This window comes from Ostrea edulis, chromosome 8, assembly GCF_947568905.1.
Source record: "Ostrea edulis chromosome 8, xbOstEdul1.1, whole genome shotgun sequence".
Taxonomy (NCBI): Eukaryota; Metazoa; Mollusca; class Bivalvia; order Ostreida; family Ostreidae; genus Ostrea; species Ostrea edulis.
The window spans coordinates 44,636,841-44,655,979 of NC_079171.1; the positions used below are offsets into that span (position 1 = coordinate 44,636,841).

The window sequence follows — 19,139 nt, forward strand, 5'->3', positions numbered from 1 at the left end:
CGCCTGTTCGGAGTAGCAACATGTTCGTCATTGGATCCGCCTGTTCAGATTAGCAACATGTAATATGTTCGTCATTGGATCCGCCTGTTCGGATTTGTAACATGGTCGTCATTGGATCCGCCTGTTCAGATTAGTAACATGTTCGTCATTGGATTCGCCTGTTTAGAGTAGTAACATGTAATATATTCGTTTTGATAGTGTTGAATTTATAGAAAATATACTTACGATAGCGGAAGGTTTTTGGTAGTTTGCATGGTACGGAAGCCGGCAAGTGCAAGGGTATCATCAACATAAATTCATCTAGCGGCCGTCACTTTCAAATTCATTAGAAGACCTGTTCCATCTACCGCCAAGGATTATGATATTTCCCAAACACATACATATTTATAAAGTCCATTTTGAAATAAACTCCGACTTCATTTGTTGTTTTCTCTTTGGTAGTCAACATTTCTTGTCAAAAATATAAACTAATGTTTCAGAGTATCTAGTGGTATATAACTAAGGCAAAAATTCAAAGATATCATGGGACATTGACACTCTGCATGGTTACTTTCATATCAGAGTATTACGAGGTCATGCAAATACATAAATATATACATCCCGTGGGGATCCGGGTTAAAATAGGTCCTCTGTACCCCTTGCTTGTCATAAAAGGTGACTAAATGGGGGCAGTCCTTCGGATGAGGTCGCAAAAACCGAAGCCCCGTGCCAGAAGCTCCGAGCATATAGGCCTAAATTTTGCAGCCCTTCACCGGCAATGGTGACGTCTCCATTTGAGTGAAAGATTCATGAAAGGGACGTAAAACAATGTTCCAATCAATCAATCAATCAATTTATATATGCTTTACTTCCTGGTACACCACCAATATATGCACTTCAAATCAATTTATTAAATTCTCGCGCGCTCAGGAAACAAAGAACACAACCAAAACCGTTTCATCTATGGTTATCTAAAGCAAAGTTTAATTGTCTAAAAGAAAGCTCACAAATAATATAAACCGTAAAATACGAAGCATAAAATTCTGAGTTAAAATTATTTACATTTAAAATTATTTACATCATTTATCAATAATATGTACAATAAACGTAAAAATACAACAAAGATTCAAAATATATCAACACCTTGAGAAAAGAAAAAAAAAAAAAAAAAAAAAAAGCAGTAAAATTTTACTGTTTATTCCGTTTCTGCACACCATTGGACAGAAACGGAAATAAAAAAAAAAATAAAAAAATAAAAATAAAAAATGAGACCTACGCTTGCTGTCTTAAAAATGTGCTACTGGTATTTGGTATTGTTTTATTACACATTCTGAAGGATGATGAAGATAACAGCAAGGAGAGGGGGCGGAGTTGAGAGGGGGCGGGTAAGAAGTAAGTTTTTAAAAGACAAATTACTATCCGTTTTATGATAGGATTCAATAGTAATTCCAAGTTACACATACAGCAGTTGTGAGACAATATTTTCCAGAGAAAATAACTGCAAATTAAAATGATGCACATTAATTAGTTAAAATAGTCTGACCCATCTTTACAGTATAAACCCAATACATTGTGTATAAATAACTTCTACTTGTAAAATTCTAACCCTGGCTACTATTCATTTGTTATAGGGGCATTAGCTGTGAAAGTGATGGCAACTTTTTTTAACTCAAAATCTCTCAATGGTATAGGAATATATATTAATGATTAATAAAAACATTCATTTTGTACAAAAACAAGAGAAACCTAATAAAACCATGTTAGATAACCGCTTTTAGTGTAAAGAATTCTGCCACAATTATTGCAAAGATCAAAGGAATGCCGCGGGCATTATTCTACAATATATAAGGAAGACTTATTGTCTTGCAAGACATTAATTATTTATCACCAAAATTACATATCTAAGTGCCTGCTTTAAGGCTAAAAAGTGTTCGAAATAATTAAATGCTGGTGTTACTACTGAAATACACATATATAAATATAATACATGTATAGAGCAATTCAATTTTTGATGACAGAATCCCAGCTGATGCCCCTTTAAACACCAAATAAAGTTGAAACACACATTACACAATTTGTATAGTGGCTTGCTCTCCCCAGTACTACACATTACAGTAAGACACCTCCCCGGCATGTCCATACAAAATAAGATATATATCATTGTTTTTTCTAAACACATGAAAATCTACGAAAGTGAATCAAGTAACGCTATAATCAAAACGTTCATCATGCAAAATTGAGGAAAATGTCCCTCTGTTTAAATTTTCTCCTGTTAAATCAAAATCAACTGACTGCTTTCTGTACTGCAAGTTCTAAACTCAATATATATATATTTTTTTAATTTTGCTTCAGAACTGGTTAAAATGATAGATTTTCACCATGCCCCTTATTGCAAGGGGAAAAAAGAGAGATGTGGATTTTTAGAAAAAATCTGTATCAAGCTTCATCCACTTCTACCACACAACAAGCCACTGGTCTGAAATTATCAAACTGTCACATCATCCCCTCCCCCTAAAAAAGCCACTGGTCTGAAATTATCAAACTGTCACATCACCCCCTCCCCGTACAACAAGCCACTGGTCTGAAATTATCAAACTGTCACATCATCCCCTCCCCGTACAACAAGCCACTGGTCTGAAATTATCAAACTGTCACATCATCCCCTCCCCGTACAACAAGCCACTGGTCTGAAATTATCAAACTGTCACATCACCCCCTCCCCTTACAACAAGCCACAGGTCTGAGACAATCTTTCCAAATTAAGATGCGATTCTCTTTTCACTAGCAGTAGCCCTGAATCAAGAAGTCCCAGTAAGTTAAACACCTTCTCATATCCCATTATTTCCTTAGATCTTAACCTATATAAAAAAAAAAATTGGTACACAACTATTTGATACAAATGCAATAATAGTTAGATTAAAACTAGGTTGTCACAGACCCACAAATCTACATTCATTTCATTACATGTAGCTAAAGACCTAGCAAGTTCGATTTAAAAAAAAAGTGTTTGGGAAAAATGAAAAGATCCTAACCATTTAAAATAAAACAAAGAAAACGAAAGGGACTAAAACTATGGAACGGCGTGAGGGACACACATATTCCTTAAGCAGGGATATAAAACTTGGAGAAAGTTTATTAAGATTTGACTGTTTCAGAATATTAATTCTTGAGACTGCATAAAAGTAGACAAAATATTGTAACAACAAAATCTAACATCACATCCCATCCCCCCCCCCCCCCCCCCCCCCCCCCCGAGAATCGAGAACAGAAAGACATTAGACACATCCATCTTTAGATATACACATGCAATATTTGGATGGTAAACATTAAAGCACACTAATGTTAGGCAATGTTTAAACATAGCTTTCCTCCTAAAGAAAATAGAAAACATACTGTTACTGTAGTCAAAGCAAGCCCCTTATAACAACGTTATTGTAGTTAAAGCAGGCCCCTTATAATGACAGAGTGCTTATTATAACATGGGCACTTATTGTAGTAGGAAAAGGCCCTTAAAAATGACATGGGCGTTTATTAGGAGAAACATGGCATAGTAATAATTTGTCAAAGGAATAGTAACAGTTCCCTAAAAGAGAAATATATACATGCAATATGTACAAGTCTTCTACGTCAGAAAGGCAGTGCCCCCCACCCCCACTGGAAAAAATGCTTCTTTTTTTTTTACAACTTACAGAAACAAACAATTGATGAATCAGACCATTGTTATTTAAGGACATAATTACACAGCTAACTGATGCTGGGAAAGGATTTTGAGATCTACTGTAAAATCTTGTGCAAGTAATTAACATGCCTACCTCCATATGTTATTCTCAGAAGACGAAAACTTTAGATAACATTCACCTCATAACCATAGATACATTTATATTCACAGAAAATTATCGCTGCCTCAGAAATGTAAAGCATATAGCTGTCCAAGTACATGCCTTAAAAAAAGTAGACATTTTTATAGTAAAACATAAAATTTACGATTAAAAACTTTGTTAAGTAAAACTACCAGAACTTCTCAAAAGAATTCATACATGTACATGTATTTACACGTCAAATGAAGTATCAACATTTAACTTTTGATACATAATCATATACACAAGTACTTTCTCGTACAGTACTTTTAAATCTTCCAACAAAAATAAAATGGTGCATGCCAATTTTCTTTTCACCTCCAATCTTTCCAGGAAAATCAATTATATCTATGTTTAATTTCAAAGCAAAAAATTTTTACTCGATTTCCTTTCAATTTTGTTAAATTTCTTTTCCCTTTTTGATATCCCAGAACAGGGCACTTCAGACATGTGTCTATTGACTGTATGTGAATCTATCAGGTGCCCTTTAAACTGGGAGATCAGAAATTTTCAGGAAAATTCATTACGTTTGACATATTCCATTTGGAAATTTTTGCAAGCAAATAAAAACTACTGCAAGAACTAAATGCAAACAGTAAAATGAAATTTTAAGAAAATTAAGCAGGTCAATGGTGAAGAGATTGACCAACACATAATAGAAAATGCATGGAGAAATAATTCTAGTTCTATATATATCTTAACCAACATAAGTATTTCACATGTAAAAGGAAAAAAACTGGATAGTGTAACAAATATGTTTTTTGTAGAAGTGACATGTATTGGTATCTACAATAACAGAAACACTAGCAAATGAAATCTTTGAACCACTTTCCATGTACAAGGGTTTTTCTTAATTCATTCACAAATAAAAATCTACTGAAACAAGATTCATAAATAAAATATTTGCAATAGCTTACATTTCATACTGAGTATGTCTTCCGAAACAATTATTGCTAAAATCTGCCCTATTGCAGTACATTAAAATTTTTGTCTCCATTAAAAAAAACCTGACATAATAAAACTTTCATATATATGAAGAATTTATAAAAGGGGGAGATAATCACGAACAACCCATCAGTGAATCTAGTTCAGAAGACTACAGTGATGATGAACACAGTCCTCTGTGCTGATCAAACACACAGCAGATCATGATCTGCTGTTCCTGACCTCTTGACCCCGAGTCATGGCGGTAACAGTTCGTGCAGTTTAAAGGTATGGTGAATATGAGGACGAACATCTTCTTTCTGTAAAAATCACCAGTGCTATTAAATGTCTGATGAATAGTACTACATTAATATACAAATGACCGTGATGGCTTTCATATCTGCTTCATTTGCATTTTCTTAATTGCATCTTTTAAAGATTACAGCTTGAATTTATTTTACAACTATCAACAAATAGGTTCTACAACTTCAATTAGTGTCGTGTGGGATCAGATGTTAGCACAAGGGTCACGACAAAGGAAACCAAAGTACCGAGAGGACACCCATACCAGCAAATGAACACCATTCCCATCTCACAGCCACACTCACTTTCAACCACTGTCGATCTCAGAACCACTGCTGATCTCAGAACCACGGCCGATTTCTCAACAACTGCCGATCTCACAACCACTGCTGATCTCAGAACCACTGCCGATTTCTCAACAACTGCCGATCTCACAACCACTGCTGATCTCAGAACCACTGCTGATTTCTCAACAACTGCCGATCTAACAAACACTGCCGATCTCAGAACCACTGCCAATTTCTCAACAACTGCCGATCTAACAAACACTGCTGATCTCTCAACCACTGCCGATTTCTCAACAACTGCCGATCTCTCAACCACTGCCGATTTCTCACAACCACTGCCGATCTTACAAACACTGCCAATCTCACAAACACTTCCAATCATTAGGATCAAACTCGAAATGCACTGGTCAGAATTTGAAGGAAACATACTTTCTACTGTGCCATCCAGACATCCATAATATGTTGCATCCTCATTGACCTCAATGTATGCCCAAAATTTGAAGAAGAAAAAAACTCCCACAGTATACCCAAACACCCACAATTTTTTTTTATTTTTTTTTGGCAGTTTCATAGTGACATTGATCTTTGGATTCCAAAATCTATAAGGTTCTATAAAATTTCTATTGCTAACAAATAAACAAAGCTACATGTGCAATATGAAATCAATGGAGCCAAAAATTTTGGCCTGTAGAGTGTCTACAAACTTTTCCGAGTTAGTCCCATAGTGACCTTGACCTTTTAACTCCAAAATCAATAGGGTTCTCAGTGATTCACATTGGAATGCAATTTGATAGGACAGAGGGCCTAAATGATACAAAAATTATCGACCACTTTTGCCTAACTCCACGAAAACTTTAGGCCCTAAATACTTGTGAAGCAATGCTGCAAAATAAACTCAAAATTTTAAAATTAAACTGACTTTATTTCTCAATTCTTCAGTTTAATTATCATGACTGCAGTCAACTGTTTCGGAATTCTTTTCGGTCGTTCCGGTGTTGCAATGTGTTGTTTGCTGTTGTTATTGTTTGATTGTTTTTCGTTCCGTTGATAATTGAGACGTCACCAGTTGTAGGTGAAGTATCACAAATGTAGACCTATGCTGAGCGCTCAGGGCCATAGCAGTGAGAGCTCTTTAACGTGCTAACGCCTGCCGCGACACAGTACCTCCATTTTTAAGGTCACATCCGAAAGACCCGTGATTCTCACATCTAAATCTTGTAAATGACGAGCGTTTGGCGAAGGAGCAACCACTAACCATGCTTACTTCTTAGGTTTGATGCGACTATGGCACGAGTGGAACTCGGAAGTCACGACCTCCTAGTTACGAAGCACTGAGCTACCGCAACCGGAAAATTTCTAATGTTTAATAGGGATTGTTGCCATTCATGATCATCAAACCAGACTATCTTCTTTGAAGCCATTTTTTTAAAAACTGGTTCCCCGCTGACTGTTGTAAACAAAAGCAAGATCAACAGGGGCACCAATTAATTTTTTTCTCAAAGTAATTTTGATTGGATGGGAAGTTTTTCAAAAACCAATCAAAATCTTCTTTACAAACGGTTGATTGAGTACTTGTTTCCTGTGGCCGATAAAAACTAAAAATGATCGACCATACTGACCGAAAAACGAAAATTTCATAGGCCATGTTGGCCTTTCTGGAGAATTTTAGTCGGCCATTTTCAATATTTATCGGCCTTTTGCCAATGGCTAAAAAACAGTGTGCCCAAGTTTGTAGACACTCTACAGGCCAAATCTAACAAAGAGTGTTTTATCTCTTGATAAAAGTTACATGTAGCATAAAATCAATGGAGCAAAAATTGAGGTCAGTGGGGTGTCAACAAGCTCAGTGTTACACACATTCTCACCCACACATGAATGGACCCTTTAATTACTATCTCACAATGAATTGTGAGGAGAGAAAAACAGCAGCATACAAAACATTTCAGAGAATTGCACATGCCACAGTTTAGATAAATCACACATGAAGACGAGGGTTCCCTTTTGTTTATAGCCGTCCTTGATGAGAATTTCAGAACTAAATTACCAAATGGCAGACAGTCATGATTTGTGAACATAGTGAACATCCAATCTAAATCACACCTTTCGACATTTACCCCATCCCTATCCACATCACACATCTATATTTACCCCATCCCTATCTATATCACACCTACTATATTTACCCCATCCCTATCTTTATCACACATATCTACATTTACCAGACAGGGCCATAATGCAAACACTTTATTTGAAAAATAATGTTCATGAGATATTTTACAAAAACATTTAGTTTTCTAAAATAACGCATTATCATTATTTTTTCCATCTTATGTGGTCACTGATTTAGTCTAAAATCTTTGTTGTTTTGTATTTCCTGACAATAGTTATTGCATTCTGGGATTCCAGGATGCAGCAGAAGATGTAGTGCACAGACTCCGATCGACAATTGTTAATAATGGCATGTAGCAGACAGAGCTAAGTAGAATTTTACTTTTTATCATGAGGTGTTATTTACATTTTTGGGTAAAATATTCATCAACAAATTCACAATTTTCCCCACTTTTCTGAAGACTTTGGATACTTTTCCTGAATTAAGCATAGTTTTGAATAAAAGAAACGTCTATTTGTCTTGGTGCACAAGTTAAAATCTTTGGTGCAAGTGGCGTGAAGTGAGAGGCGTTGATATAAAATAACGTACACAAGTTAACTAAAAATAACCTGTTTGAGTTGTTAAGAGTACCACACAGTATTTGATGAAGAACAGGAGCAAAGAGGGGTAACTCATTGTGACAAAAAGATAACTTACACGCGCAATTTTTTTAATAACAGGTTTGCATTATGACCCTGACTGTTAACCTCATCCTTACCTATGTCACACCTACTAGATTTACCCCATCTGTATCTATATCACACTTCCTTACATTTACCCATTCCTATATCTACATTTACCCAATTCCTATCTATATCAAACCTATTGACATTCACCACACCTCTCTATCTACATTCACACCCTATGGACCTTCACATCATACCTTCTGTACTAAGCTGTGTAGAAATGGCACAAGATTCATCAGTTCCCGGTCATCCTTATCAACATACCAACTCTCAATGGGAATTCCATTGTCCAACTACAAATTATAAAATCACATATCAAATGGACAACTTCTTTAATTCTTCAAACTTCATGCACTCCATAATCTTCTCCCATCCCGATAAATTATTGTTTTAGTTACACAACCATTCAAAACCTTTCCCTTGATATATCAAAAGATCACTTTCCTAGACTTTTAGCACACAGTAAAGAAATAATAAAACGTCAAAGAACAATTTCGTTACATGATTCCTAGATCTGCCCCGGAGGCAGACCACCGCCTAGCACATGCATTAATTTCACCTTTTTGTAGCTAGTCATTTTGGTGGAATTAGTTTTCAATAAATGATTTATTAAGCCTTGAACCCCTGAAGGACGTTGTTAGTGGACTTAGATTTCATTAACATAAATTTTAATATTTTCCACAACAATTTTCTGTAGTTAAAAGACATTTATAAAGCAGTAATTCATAAGAATTTACATGTGTTTTCATAATACATTTGATCAACAAAATTTCTCATGAGCAAAAATGTCAAAATAAGGTTCATGTTGCCGTTTCTTGTGTGACCTCCCTAAAAAGAAACATTCAACTGACCTGGTAACCAAACGCCTGTGGAGAGTTGTCTATGATGACCGTTTTCGCCAAATCACGACCGAGAATTGTTAAATCTTTGATATAGTTTCCATTGATACACACACAGTGTTCTCGGAATAATCGATGCCTGTTCAAAAAATAAGAAAACAATGAATAAATTTAAAATTCATAAACACTCTCAAAAATAACTGGTCTGAACGGGTGTAATAAAAGAGCAATAATGATCAGTGACAATACAGGGAAATTCAATGAAATTATGAGCCTCTGGACTGTCTACAGTCCAAGTTGCCAACCCTGTTAAAAACACCTGCCAGTCCTGATTTCCAGTTTTCTGACATTGGTTGCTTGAATATTGTTTAAAGTCCCGCTCGATAATCTTTCACTCATATGGAGACGTCACCATTGCCAGTGAAGAGCTGCAAAACTTAGGTCTATGCTTGGAGCTTATGGCCTTTGAGCAGGGAGGTTGTTTAAAATATTGTGCTACACCTGCTGTGACATGGGACCTTGGTTACTGCGGTCTCATCCCAAGAACTGCTCCATTTAGTTACATATTATGACAATGAAGGGGTACCGAGGATCTATTCTAATCCGGATCCCGGGGTGTGTGAACCTACCTATTCTAACCAGGATCCCCACAGGAATATTTTTCTTGACAATTGGACCAACATTCATCATTTTTAGTGTTAAGGGGGAAGGGGTCTTGAAAAAAACTAAAACGATGTGTTTGTGAAACACAAGTGCCCCCAATAATGGTCAATTCCAAAGATGGCCAAGGTCACAAGGACAAATATCTTGGTACCAGTAGCTTCCTTAATCAGCTGCTTCTGATGTGGCCCTAGCCATGCCTACACTTAATACTTGATCAGTGGTTTCTGTTGTGGTCATAATCCTAACTATACTTACTTAATCAGCTGCTTCTGAGGATCCAGAAGGTTGACAAGTTTGTCTGCGTAGACTTTTTTGGAGGCAGTGAATAGAATGACTTCAAACAATTCTGACACTCTTTCCAGGAACTCGCGGAAGAATGGTCTTGTTCGTACAAACACCTACAATAAGTAATAATTGGCATCAATAACACACATTACAAAAACCTACAATAAGTAATCATTGAGTTATTAAACAAAGTTTTAGTGCAATGAGCCACCTTTATATTTAGTCATTTAAAAAAAAATTAATGATCATATCTTAAACTGCAATTCATGTTTCTTTACAGATACGCCAACTGCTTGCTTAATTTTAGGACTCAAATCTACACGAGTTAAAAAAGGGTTATGTCAAATATGGCCATATCACCTTAATCAAAAGCCACTGTTTTCTTAATGTAAGATGCAACACAGCTTCTACCTAAGATACATTAACTAATAAAGTTTGATGATTCTTGGCCATATAATTGTCCAATGAGTCATAAAGGGTTTTGCCAAACTTGACCAAACCTTAGTTAAAGGTCAAGTCCATTAACTTTATAAAATGCTACACAACTTGTTCAGAAACACATCATCTGACAAAGTGTGATTATTCTAGGCCTAATAGTAAGTAAGTCATGAGCCGAACACAAAAGATTAACAGGCAGATGGATATACATGAAAGCCTTACCATATTAATACATTCTATCTTAAACGAGCAAATCAAAATGAAAGTAGAAGTGCAAAACAATCATGTGGAACTAATGTGCACATCAAACATTTGCTGATGTCATAGGAATTGCTATGTGTTATAGAAATTATTATATGTTATAGGAATTATTATATGTTGTAGGAATTATTATATGTTATAGGAATTGCATTTATACCTGATAGGTGACTTCTTCAAACAGAACAGGAAACGTAAATGCTGCATCCTCCAGTTCTGTCAGACTGCAGTGTACTAAGGTTTCATCCTGTAGAAAAAAGAAAGTACATAAGGAAAAGTGAAAGAAGAATTTAAGTAGCAGTCCATGTAAGAATCATGCAGAATGAAAAATAAGTGGCACAGCTATAAATTTAAAATCTCTTGAAAAATGGCTAATTTTAAAGAAAATCATGTTTTGTACTTGATCCAATAAAAAGCAAAAGTGAAAGAAGAGTCTAATAGCAAAAGAGAAAGTATACTCATAAGAAATATTGCAATGGACATGATGGAAAGTGAAAAGTAAAATTCACTTATTAAGAGTTTGAGAAGCAAAGGGTAAACAGAAAAAAAAAATTCAGAATATATGTGGAAAATTGACAATTTAAGGACTGGTTCAAGATTTTTGATAAAAATATTTTTCATTTTTGATGGTAAACATTTAAAATATAACTCATTTAATGTTGACAGTCAAAATTTTGACCTTCTAAATGAATGAATAAAAACTTTACTTTAGCCTTAAATCTGTGTTACGTAAACAAAGACTCGAGTCTTTTTATGTATACAAACAAACAAGTGAAATATTTATTTTGTGATATAATGCATCTTAATTTTGCATACTATTAGTCACAAATTTTAACTTTTAGATGACACATTTTACCCCAAAACTGCTTGAAATGTGAAAGATATAATAAACTATATCCATTTCTTTTTAAAATTTCGTAAACAATAACATATCGCAATTTTTGTTTACAAAACAAATAATAAAGTCTCTAAAATGAGCCTCTGTGATAATGTATAACCTTAATTTTTATGTGAACTCTTTTATACACATTAGGCTGTAGATTTTGGTAACTAAAAGTGAAAAAGAAAATTTTGGAAAAAATCGTGAATCAGTCCCTTTAATACTTCAATCGAAAAGCTAAAAATAGCTGTAGTAAAAGACAATGAAGATCACTCTGCGTACACTCAGCCAGATTTCAATTGTTTTAACATTTAAAAATAAATGTAACTTTATGTAGGTCAACAAAAACAGCAGTGTCACACTCACAAGGTCAAGGACAAGTGAGAATTCTGGTGAACTTCTGGTTTTAAGCGGGAGAGCTGGGTTGCGTGCTCTGAGCTCATCGGTTAATGGGGGAAGGTTTCTGATGAACAGGTATCTGAAAAGAATTCACAATACAGGGTGTGAAAAGACACTACAACTAAATGTTACTTTTGCATTTCACTGTAGCCAGAAAAGTCTAGTTTCAGCTCTACGAAGTTAGATAAAATCTGTGTAAAAAGTTATTACAATATATCAGATACACAAATTTTAAACTATCTGTTTCAAATTTTAAACTATCTATTTATTCATCTAATTTTTTACAATTATGACATTAATTCAAGTTTTTAAGAAGGCCACCTTTCTAGAAAGAATTAGTTCATACTAATGACTTACGGATCAAAATTTTCGACATCGATTTCATCTACCATGACTTCCTCTTCCTCTTCGTACGACGGATGCTCGTCTTCGGCCAGCGCATCACACTCCATAGTCCCAGACTTGCCACACACTAGGTTGTTGTTATCCTCCATAGCTAGCTTTTCATTGGTGCATATTTCAACTGGAACTTCAAAAGGCTCCTGGTTTTCTTTGGCTGAAGAAAATTGATGGTGCCAAAATATGACAATTGAATGCTGCCTTTGTATGAGAATTTGATTAGGGCTGTTCCAGAAATTATCAGGGGGGGGGGGGGGGGGGGGGGGGGGGGCAAATGATATTTTTTTTGTGGGTGGTCGTATTTTTTCATATTTTATTTGGTCCGTGGTTGGACTGTTAAAAAATATTTATTATGGGTAGTGGGTAGTTTCTATTGTTTTATTTTGTGCCACGTGGGTGTTGAGTTTTCAGAATATTTTTATTGTCGCTCTTGTCGTGTTGGTTACAAAACGTCTGAGGGAAAATTGAAAACGTGCTTTCGAAATGCTGCTTTCGAAATCGGAAATAACATAGAACTATTCGAGTTGTCGCTCTTTGCAGCGCATAACTTTCCATTACGGCACTCTTCAAATTAGAGGCGCGTTTAGTAGGGTCCCTCTGGACATGATGGCGGCGAACTCTGTTCTGTAGATTATTACAGTTTACAGTGCATCGATTTTGGGAATATTTTGAAACCAATAGGTATTCCGTTTTCTAATAAAAATAGGCAAACCTTAGTTGATTTATACGAGGGTACCGATGCGTTATATTTATCAGTGTGATGGTGATATAGAGGCCTCCATTAGAAGACAAACAATTCGTGGAAAAACATATCCATACCCATTTCATGATAATAGCATCGTTTGGACTCCCAATCTTTCCAACATTCCCGCCATAGATGCCTTTGATTGTTGATGTGACATCGTTTCTTCAGAACTACTGTGATACAATGTCGCACAGGCATTACTGCGTCATTGACTAGAATGTTTGTCCCGAAAACCTCGCAAGATTTGTACCGTTTTCATTTTTAAAAATATTTTTGTGGTGGGTCTGGTTAGTTTTTTTTTTTTTTAATTAGATGGGTCATTGTAAACTGAGTTTATCAATTTGATGGGTCATGGGGGTAATTTTTTATTTTTTTTATGGGTGCTTGGTATATACAAAAGGTGCCCCCCCCCCCCCCCCCCCCCCCCCCCCCCCCCCCCCCCCATGTATTATTTCTGGAATAGCCCTTACTAGCCAAGGATGAGAGGTTGTCAATTTTATACAGGACAAAATCCTAACTTCTAAGAATAACTTTTGAATGATCTAATCATATATATCTTAATACAATTTCATTTTTAGAATATTTTGTGGGTATTCCATCCCCCCCCCCCCCCCCCTCCTGATAATTTTATTGACCTGTCCCTGTGTCATACATTTACCTTTAAATTTTACATACATAATGACTACGAAATATAAAATGAAAAGCTCCTAATAATGTAATTTGCGGGTTAGAATAGGTCCTCGGTACCCCTTGCTTGCCTAAGAGTAGACTAAATGGGACAGTCCTTCAAATGAGACCGCAAAACCCCGGTCCCAGCAGGTGTGGCACAATAAGACAATGTTCCATCAATCAGTCAATAGAATTTGCATCCCAAGTACAAGTTTAATGTGCATGCTAACTTTGAAAACTAATTGTCATTAAAAGTGTGTGTGTCTGTGTGGGGGGGCGGGGGAGTCAAAGAGAAATTTAGATGATTACAATATAAATTTATACAGTTATAATGTCATCATACAAACCAATAGACCTAGTCTAAGTCAAATGACACCGGTCTATGCCAATTGTGATTGAAATAGACCAAATTGTCAATGCCAATTTTCTAGCAATATCTAGAGTTATCTCAAAAGTCGACGACTGATAAATGTTATGAGGAAAAAAGGACATCATTATGGAAATGGAAAGCAAATATGTTTTTTCATAAATAAATCACCCCCCTGATAGTCAGCCCTTGTCAAGTCTTGTATAACCATCTGTGTAATTCAATGTTGCTTTTATCAGAACAAATACCCCATATATAGGATTTTTTCCCCAAAGACTAGAGATCCAACTAAGCTTTTAATTACCAATCAGCTCATTTAAAAAGCTAAACTGTTGTACAAATGCCGAAATGCTGGACTTTGGTTTTATTTAGAATCGGGTAGGTCATTCTAGAATTTTCATAGGGAGTGAAAGATTCTTTTACTTAGGGGTCTTTTGATGCTGAGATTTTTTATGGGTATTTTTGTAATTTCTATTTTGTGTATGGAAATGCATATATGTAAACACTGTTTTACCCCTTATACCAAGGCACGATATAATTGCTGGCCCGGTGGTCTTGGGCCATCAAATTATCGATTTAGTCTCAAAATTGGGAAAAATCAATGGTTTTTGGCATTGCTAATGGTACCATTTATCGGTATCAGTTATATAAGGAAAATAATCGCTGCTCAATCATGGAATATGGACTTTTCATCTTCTTATCCACTGACCATTAAAATTACCAGAGTACACAAATAAATAATATATATATATATACATGTATATATATATATATATAGAGAGAGAGAGAGAGAGAGAGAGAGAGAGAGAGGATGTTGTTTTCATCTATCAATCTTTCACATCTGACTGTTACAATGCTTGAGAATTGACACTTACTGGAAGACGCTCCATCCGACTCCTCCCCTTCCTGATAATCTGCCCAGCCCCCAAAGTCCAGGGACTTGGCAATGGATTCCATTCCTTCTCGTTCCTCGCAATCTGAAATTAAAGCATCAAGCTGAAAACGACTCTCTAAAATCTGAAATTAAAGCATCAGGCTGAAAACGACTCTCTAAAATCAGAAATTAAAGCATCAGGCTGAAAACAACTCTCTAAAATCTGAAATTAAAGCATCAGGCTGAAAACGACTCTCTAAAATCAGAAATTAAAGCATCAGGCTAAAAACGACTCTCTAAAATCAGAGCTTTGGACTAACTAGGACTCGGTACCCTGTCATTAACAAAAACAATCTCGTCCCTGAAAATTAACATTGATTATGTCATTATCTCGATCATCTCATTTCATCATAAGCTGCTGTTACTAAGAAAAGGAACTTCAATTAAATAATGAAATACTTTCTTCATTGTTTTATCAGGTGATGAATTGAACACAATTTAATAATTTCCATCAATTTATTCCATGAGTGTAGCATTGAAAGTATATTGGAAGACTGACTAAATTTTTGCTTACAATACTCTATATAGTGCAAATTTACAAAGTTCCCATGGACAGGATGTGAGTCAATTAACTTTAACATTGATAAGGTGACAAGCTTAATAATTATACAGAGACAAAAGCTAGAGAGTTTCAGATTAGAATAACAAAATGGGGAGTGAGCTGTCAGAGTCAATTATGTGCAGGTGATTTAATCTATCATTGCTGAACATTCAGGAATTTGATTGAACTTTAACTATAATAGATATTAATGAAATTTTACTCTTAGCACAAGCACTGCAGAAAAAATTCATAGCCCGTGTTAGTGAATGCAATTTTTTTCTGCAATGATTGCTACCTTCAACATCCGATAAAACAATAAAGAAAGACATTTTAATATTCACATTTACATTTTTATGTATTTCTTAAATATACAAACCACATTTAATATAATAATGACTCATTCATTACTCTTAACCTTTGACCTTCATGAAGCTCCATTTTTGGTAAAGATTGTGCGGACAGGGGATACTAAAAACCCCGGATTCAACTACTTTGCAACAAACATGTGTTCATTGTCTATGATGAAAGCAATGTCAATTATATGAGAAAAGATTCAGTGAATGTAAATATTCTGTAATACTACAGTTAATCAAGATTCAGTGAAATTAGAATGTTAATATTCTGTAGGTAATACTACAGTTAATCAAGATTCAGTGAATGTTAATATTCTGTAGGTAACACTACAGTTAATCCTGACTATAAAGACACCCGTGTACTCCAATCACTGATCCTATTTTCATTTCAATTAATCTTTTTTCAATGTTTGTTACTATGTACAATCGGACTTCCAACAGAATTGAGTCAAACTGGACAAGTTAAACCACATCTATGTTTCTGAGCTAACGATTAAACATTACATCTAACCACAGCTGCTATACGTAAATAAGGTACGTACATGAATGAGGAAACAAACATCTTATAATCTTCACTCAGAGTTCTTGAAAAGTGTCGGTAATGTCGGATTATCCGATAAAAGTAGTAAATGTCCGACACAAATTACTTAATTGTCGGTCCTGATGGCCGATAAAAGATCGGGATCGAAGTCCGTTTTTTACCGGGAAAAATGGTGGTCATGTGGCCCATAAATTTTCAAACCGATGCTAAATCCGGCAAGACATTGAAACATAAACGTGAGGAATTTTTTGTGAGAACAACGAGGAGAAAAGAAACCGGGAATTTGGGAGACAATGACTTTTGTTTGATGCGGTTTTACCTATTACTAGGTGACACCATCTGCTCAAAGTCGCGAGACCAACTACACCCGGGCCAAAGTGAGAGAGAGTAATTTAAACGATTGCAGAGGAAGATGAGAAAGAAGTTGAGAGGAATAGACAGGATAGAGAGGAAAGTGGAGGGTGAGGGAGAAGTGGAGGATGGGACAGAAGTGGAGGATGAGAGAGAAATGGAGCAAAAAAGTGACTCGGTGAATTGAATAAGATTCAGAGTGTGAGGAAGATGCGAAAGGGTATGAAAGGAGAATTTATGAACGTATAGCTGAGATGGAGATTGAATACAATAACACATGTAGTTGATTATAAATAAAATTTATAAAAACCTCAAAAGCAATGCATTTTTTTCTGGACTGACAAAATTTTGCTTGGGCTGACACTATTTCTAACAGTATCGGACCAAATGTCTGACACTTCAAAAGGAATTTCAAGAACTCTGTTCACTGGTATGTAATCAGCGATTTTTTTTTTGTTTTTCAAACTACCCCCCTCCTTTTGAATTGGGAAAAATTAGCGACATTTTCCTCAAATTGGGAAAAATCATTCATAGTAAATCAAAATGGTAAAGATGCATAAAATAATCAAATAACAATTTTTGTTTGTTTGAGGTTTATTTCAGATCTGATTTAAAATCATAAAATAAATCATTATTTAACATTAAATATGTATTGGAAGTCAGTACACCTTGTATAAATATTATTTACTTTTTCTAAGAAATACTTATTGTCTAACTTCATAAAGAAAATAATAAATCATTAATTCACCAGCATTTGTACACATAATCTTGTAAATATCATATTAATAATCAAGTTTCCCGAATGTCTCTCCTGTTTGTATTTTTCGGATTTTAGTAAAACCCTATACTGTTGGTCACTTCCTGTTATTAGCCTGACCCTACATATAATGGCGGTCAAACTAACTTGTCAACAATATGGCTTAATGTGTATCAGGAAACTATATATTTCGCTGTATATCTGCTTATATGGATGCCTCTATTGTTTTACATATTCTTTACAAAACCATTTGCATGTGCAGTGCTTTGGAGAATAAAACTGAAGAGAACAACGTATTTCCTCTTTGTCAGCAATATACGGTAACTTTTTTTTAAAATGTCCTAATTTCCCTAGATTTGAAATTGGGAAAAACATATATATATAATTGGGAAAAAATAACTAATTTTAGTGAGGGGAAACAGCCGAATATCAGTGGCATTTTGGCCCCTCCAAAAATCACTGGTAATGCTCGTTATTTCCTCTGCACATACCTCCATCATAAAACTGGTACACAGGAGAGAAGAGAGTCCCCAGCATCGGTACTCTGGGAGGAGAACCAGTTTCTGGATTTTCTTTCAGGATTTTCAATGCTTTCTTGTAAGTAACTGAAGTTAACAAAATAAAAATCATACACTTCGTACATCTTCCACACCTACAGCACTGCACTAAAGTTAACATATATACATCTAGACCTCTTACAACTTCTACATGTACAGTACTGTACTAAAGTCAATGCATAGACAATTATTAACATATATACATCTAGACCTCTTACAACTTCTACATGTACAGTACTGTACTAAAGTCAATGCATAGACAATTATTAACATATATACATCTAGACCTCTTACAACTTCTACATGCACAGTACTGTACTAAAGTCAATGCATAGACAATTATTAACATATATACATCTAGACCTCTTACAATTTCTACATGTACAGTACTGTACTAAAGTCAATGCATAGACAATTATTCAAATTGTACTTTAGATGTACAGATAATCTGGAATTTTCAATCTCAATGATCTATATTTAAGGAGGAATAACAAACTAAAGACTTTAATAATGGATGGAAAGTGGAGACTACGTACAGTAATATTTTGAAATTGAGAACTTTCAAATTTACCTTATTGTAATAGTTAATTTAAGGTATTCAATGTATAATGACCATATTTCATATCTAATAAATGGATGGTGGAATATTTGTAATCATGGTATAATTTGAAAGGTTCATCAAATAAAAATAATCCACCATAGGAATTTTCAAAATTTTGTTTACTGCTTGATTTATTTCATCTAGAATTTAACATTGAAGTATATGAAAGCATGTTTTATTACAATATTTTAAAAAGAAATTATATTTTTATACAAGTCTCTTGGTAGAAAGTTACAAACACTTTCTCTTAGTGAAAATATGAAATAAAATTAATCATCGACCACACACATTATTAGAAAATTAGATTTTTCTTATTTTTACAAAGGGCAGACAACTCTTCCAAAAAGTCTTAAGTTCAAAAAGGTCAGCTTCTAATC

The 19,139-nt window shown here is 34.9% G+C and overlaps 1 protein-coding gene across 2 annotated transcripts in view; it reads right to left on the minus strand.

The window, feature by feature from the left end:
- Positions 1 to 941: 941 nt before the first annotated feature.
- Positions 942 to 19,139, minus strand: part of LOC125661345 (CTD small phosphatase-like protein 2) — a 33,707-nt gene continuing 15,509 nt past the window's right edge. For both annotated transcript variants that reach the window (XM_048893327.2, XM_048893328.2), the window contains exons 4-12: positions 18,096 to 18,209; positions 15,003 to 15,104; positions 12,305 to 12,503; positions 11,915 to 12,026; positions 10,829 to 10,915; positions 9,943 to 10,085; positions 9,037 to 9,163; positions 8,383 to 8,478; positions 942 to 5,080 (exon numbers count right to left, since the gene is read on the minus strand). In XM_048893327.2, the coding sequence (XP_048749284.1) occupies positions 5,018 to 5,080; positions 8,383 to 8,478; positions 9,037 to 9,163; positions 9,943 to 10,085; positions 10,829 to 10,915; positions 11,915 to 12,026; positions 12,305 to 12,503; positions 15,003 to 15,104; positions 18,096 to 18,209 (1,043 nt within the window). In that variant the 3' untranslated portion in view covers positions 942 to 5,017. The remainder of the gene's footprint in view (positions 5,081 to 8,382; positions 8,479 to 9,036; positions 9,164 to 9,942; positions 10,086 to 10,828; positions 10,916 to 11,914; positions 12,027 to 12,304; positions 12,504 to 15,002; positions 15,105 to 18,095; positions 18,210 to 19,139) is intronic.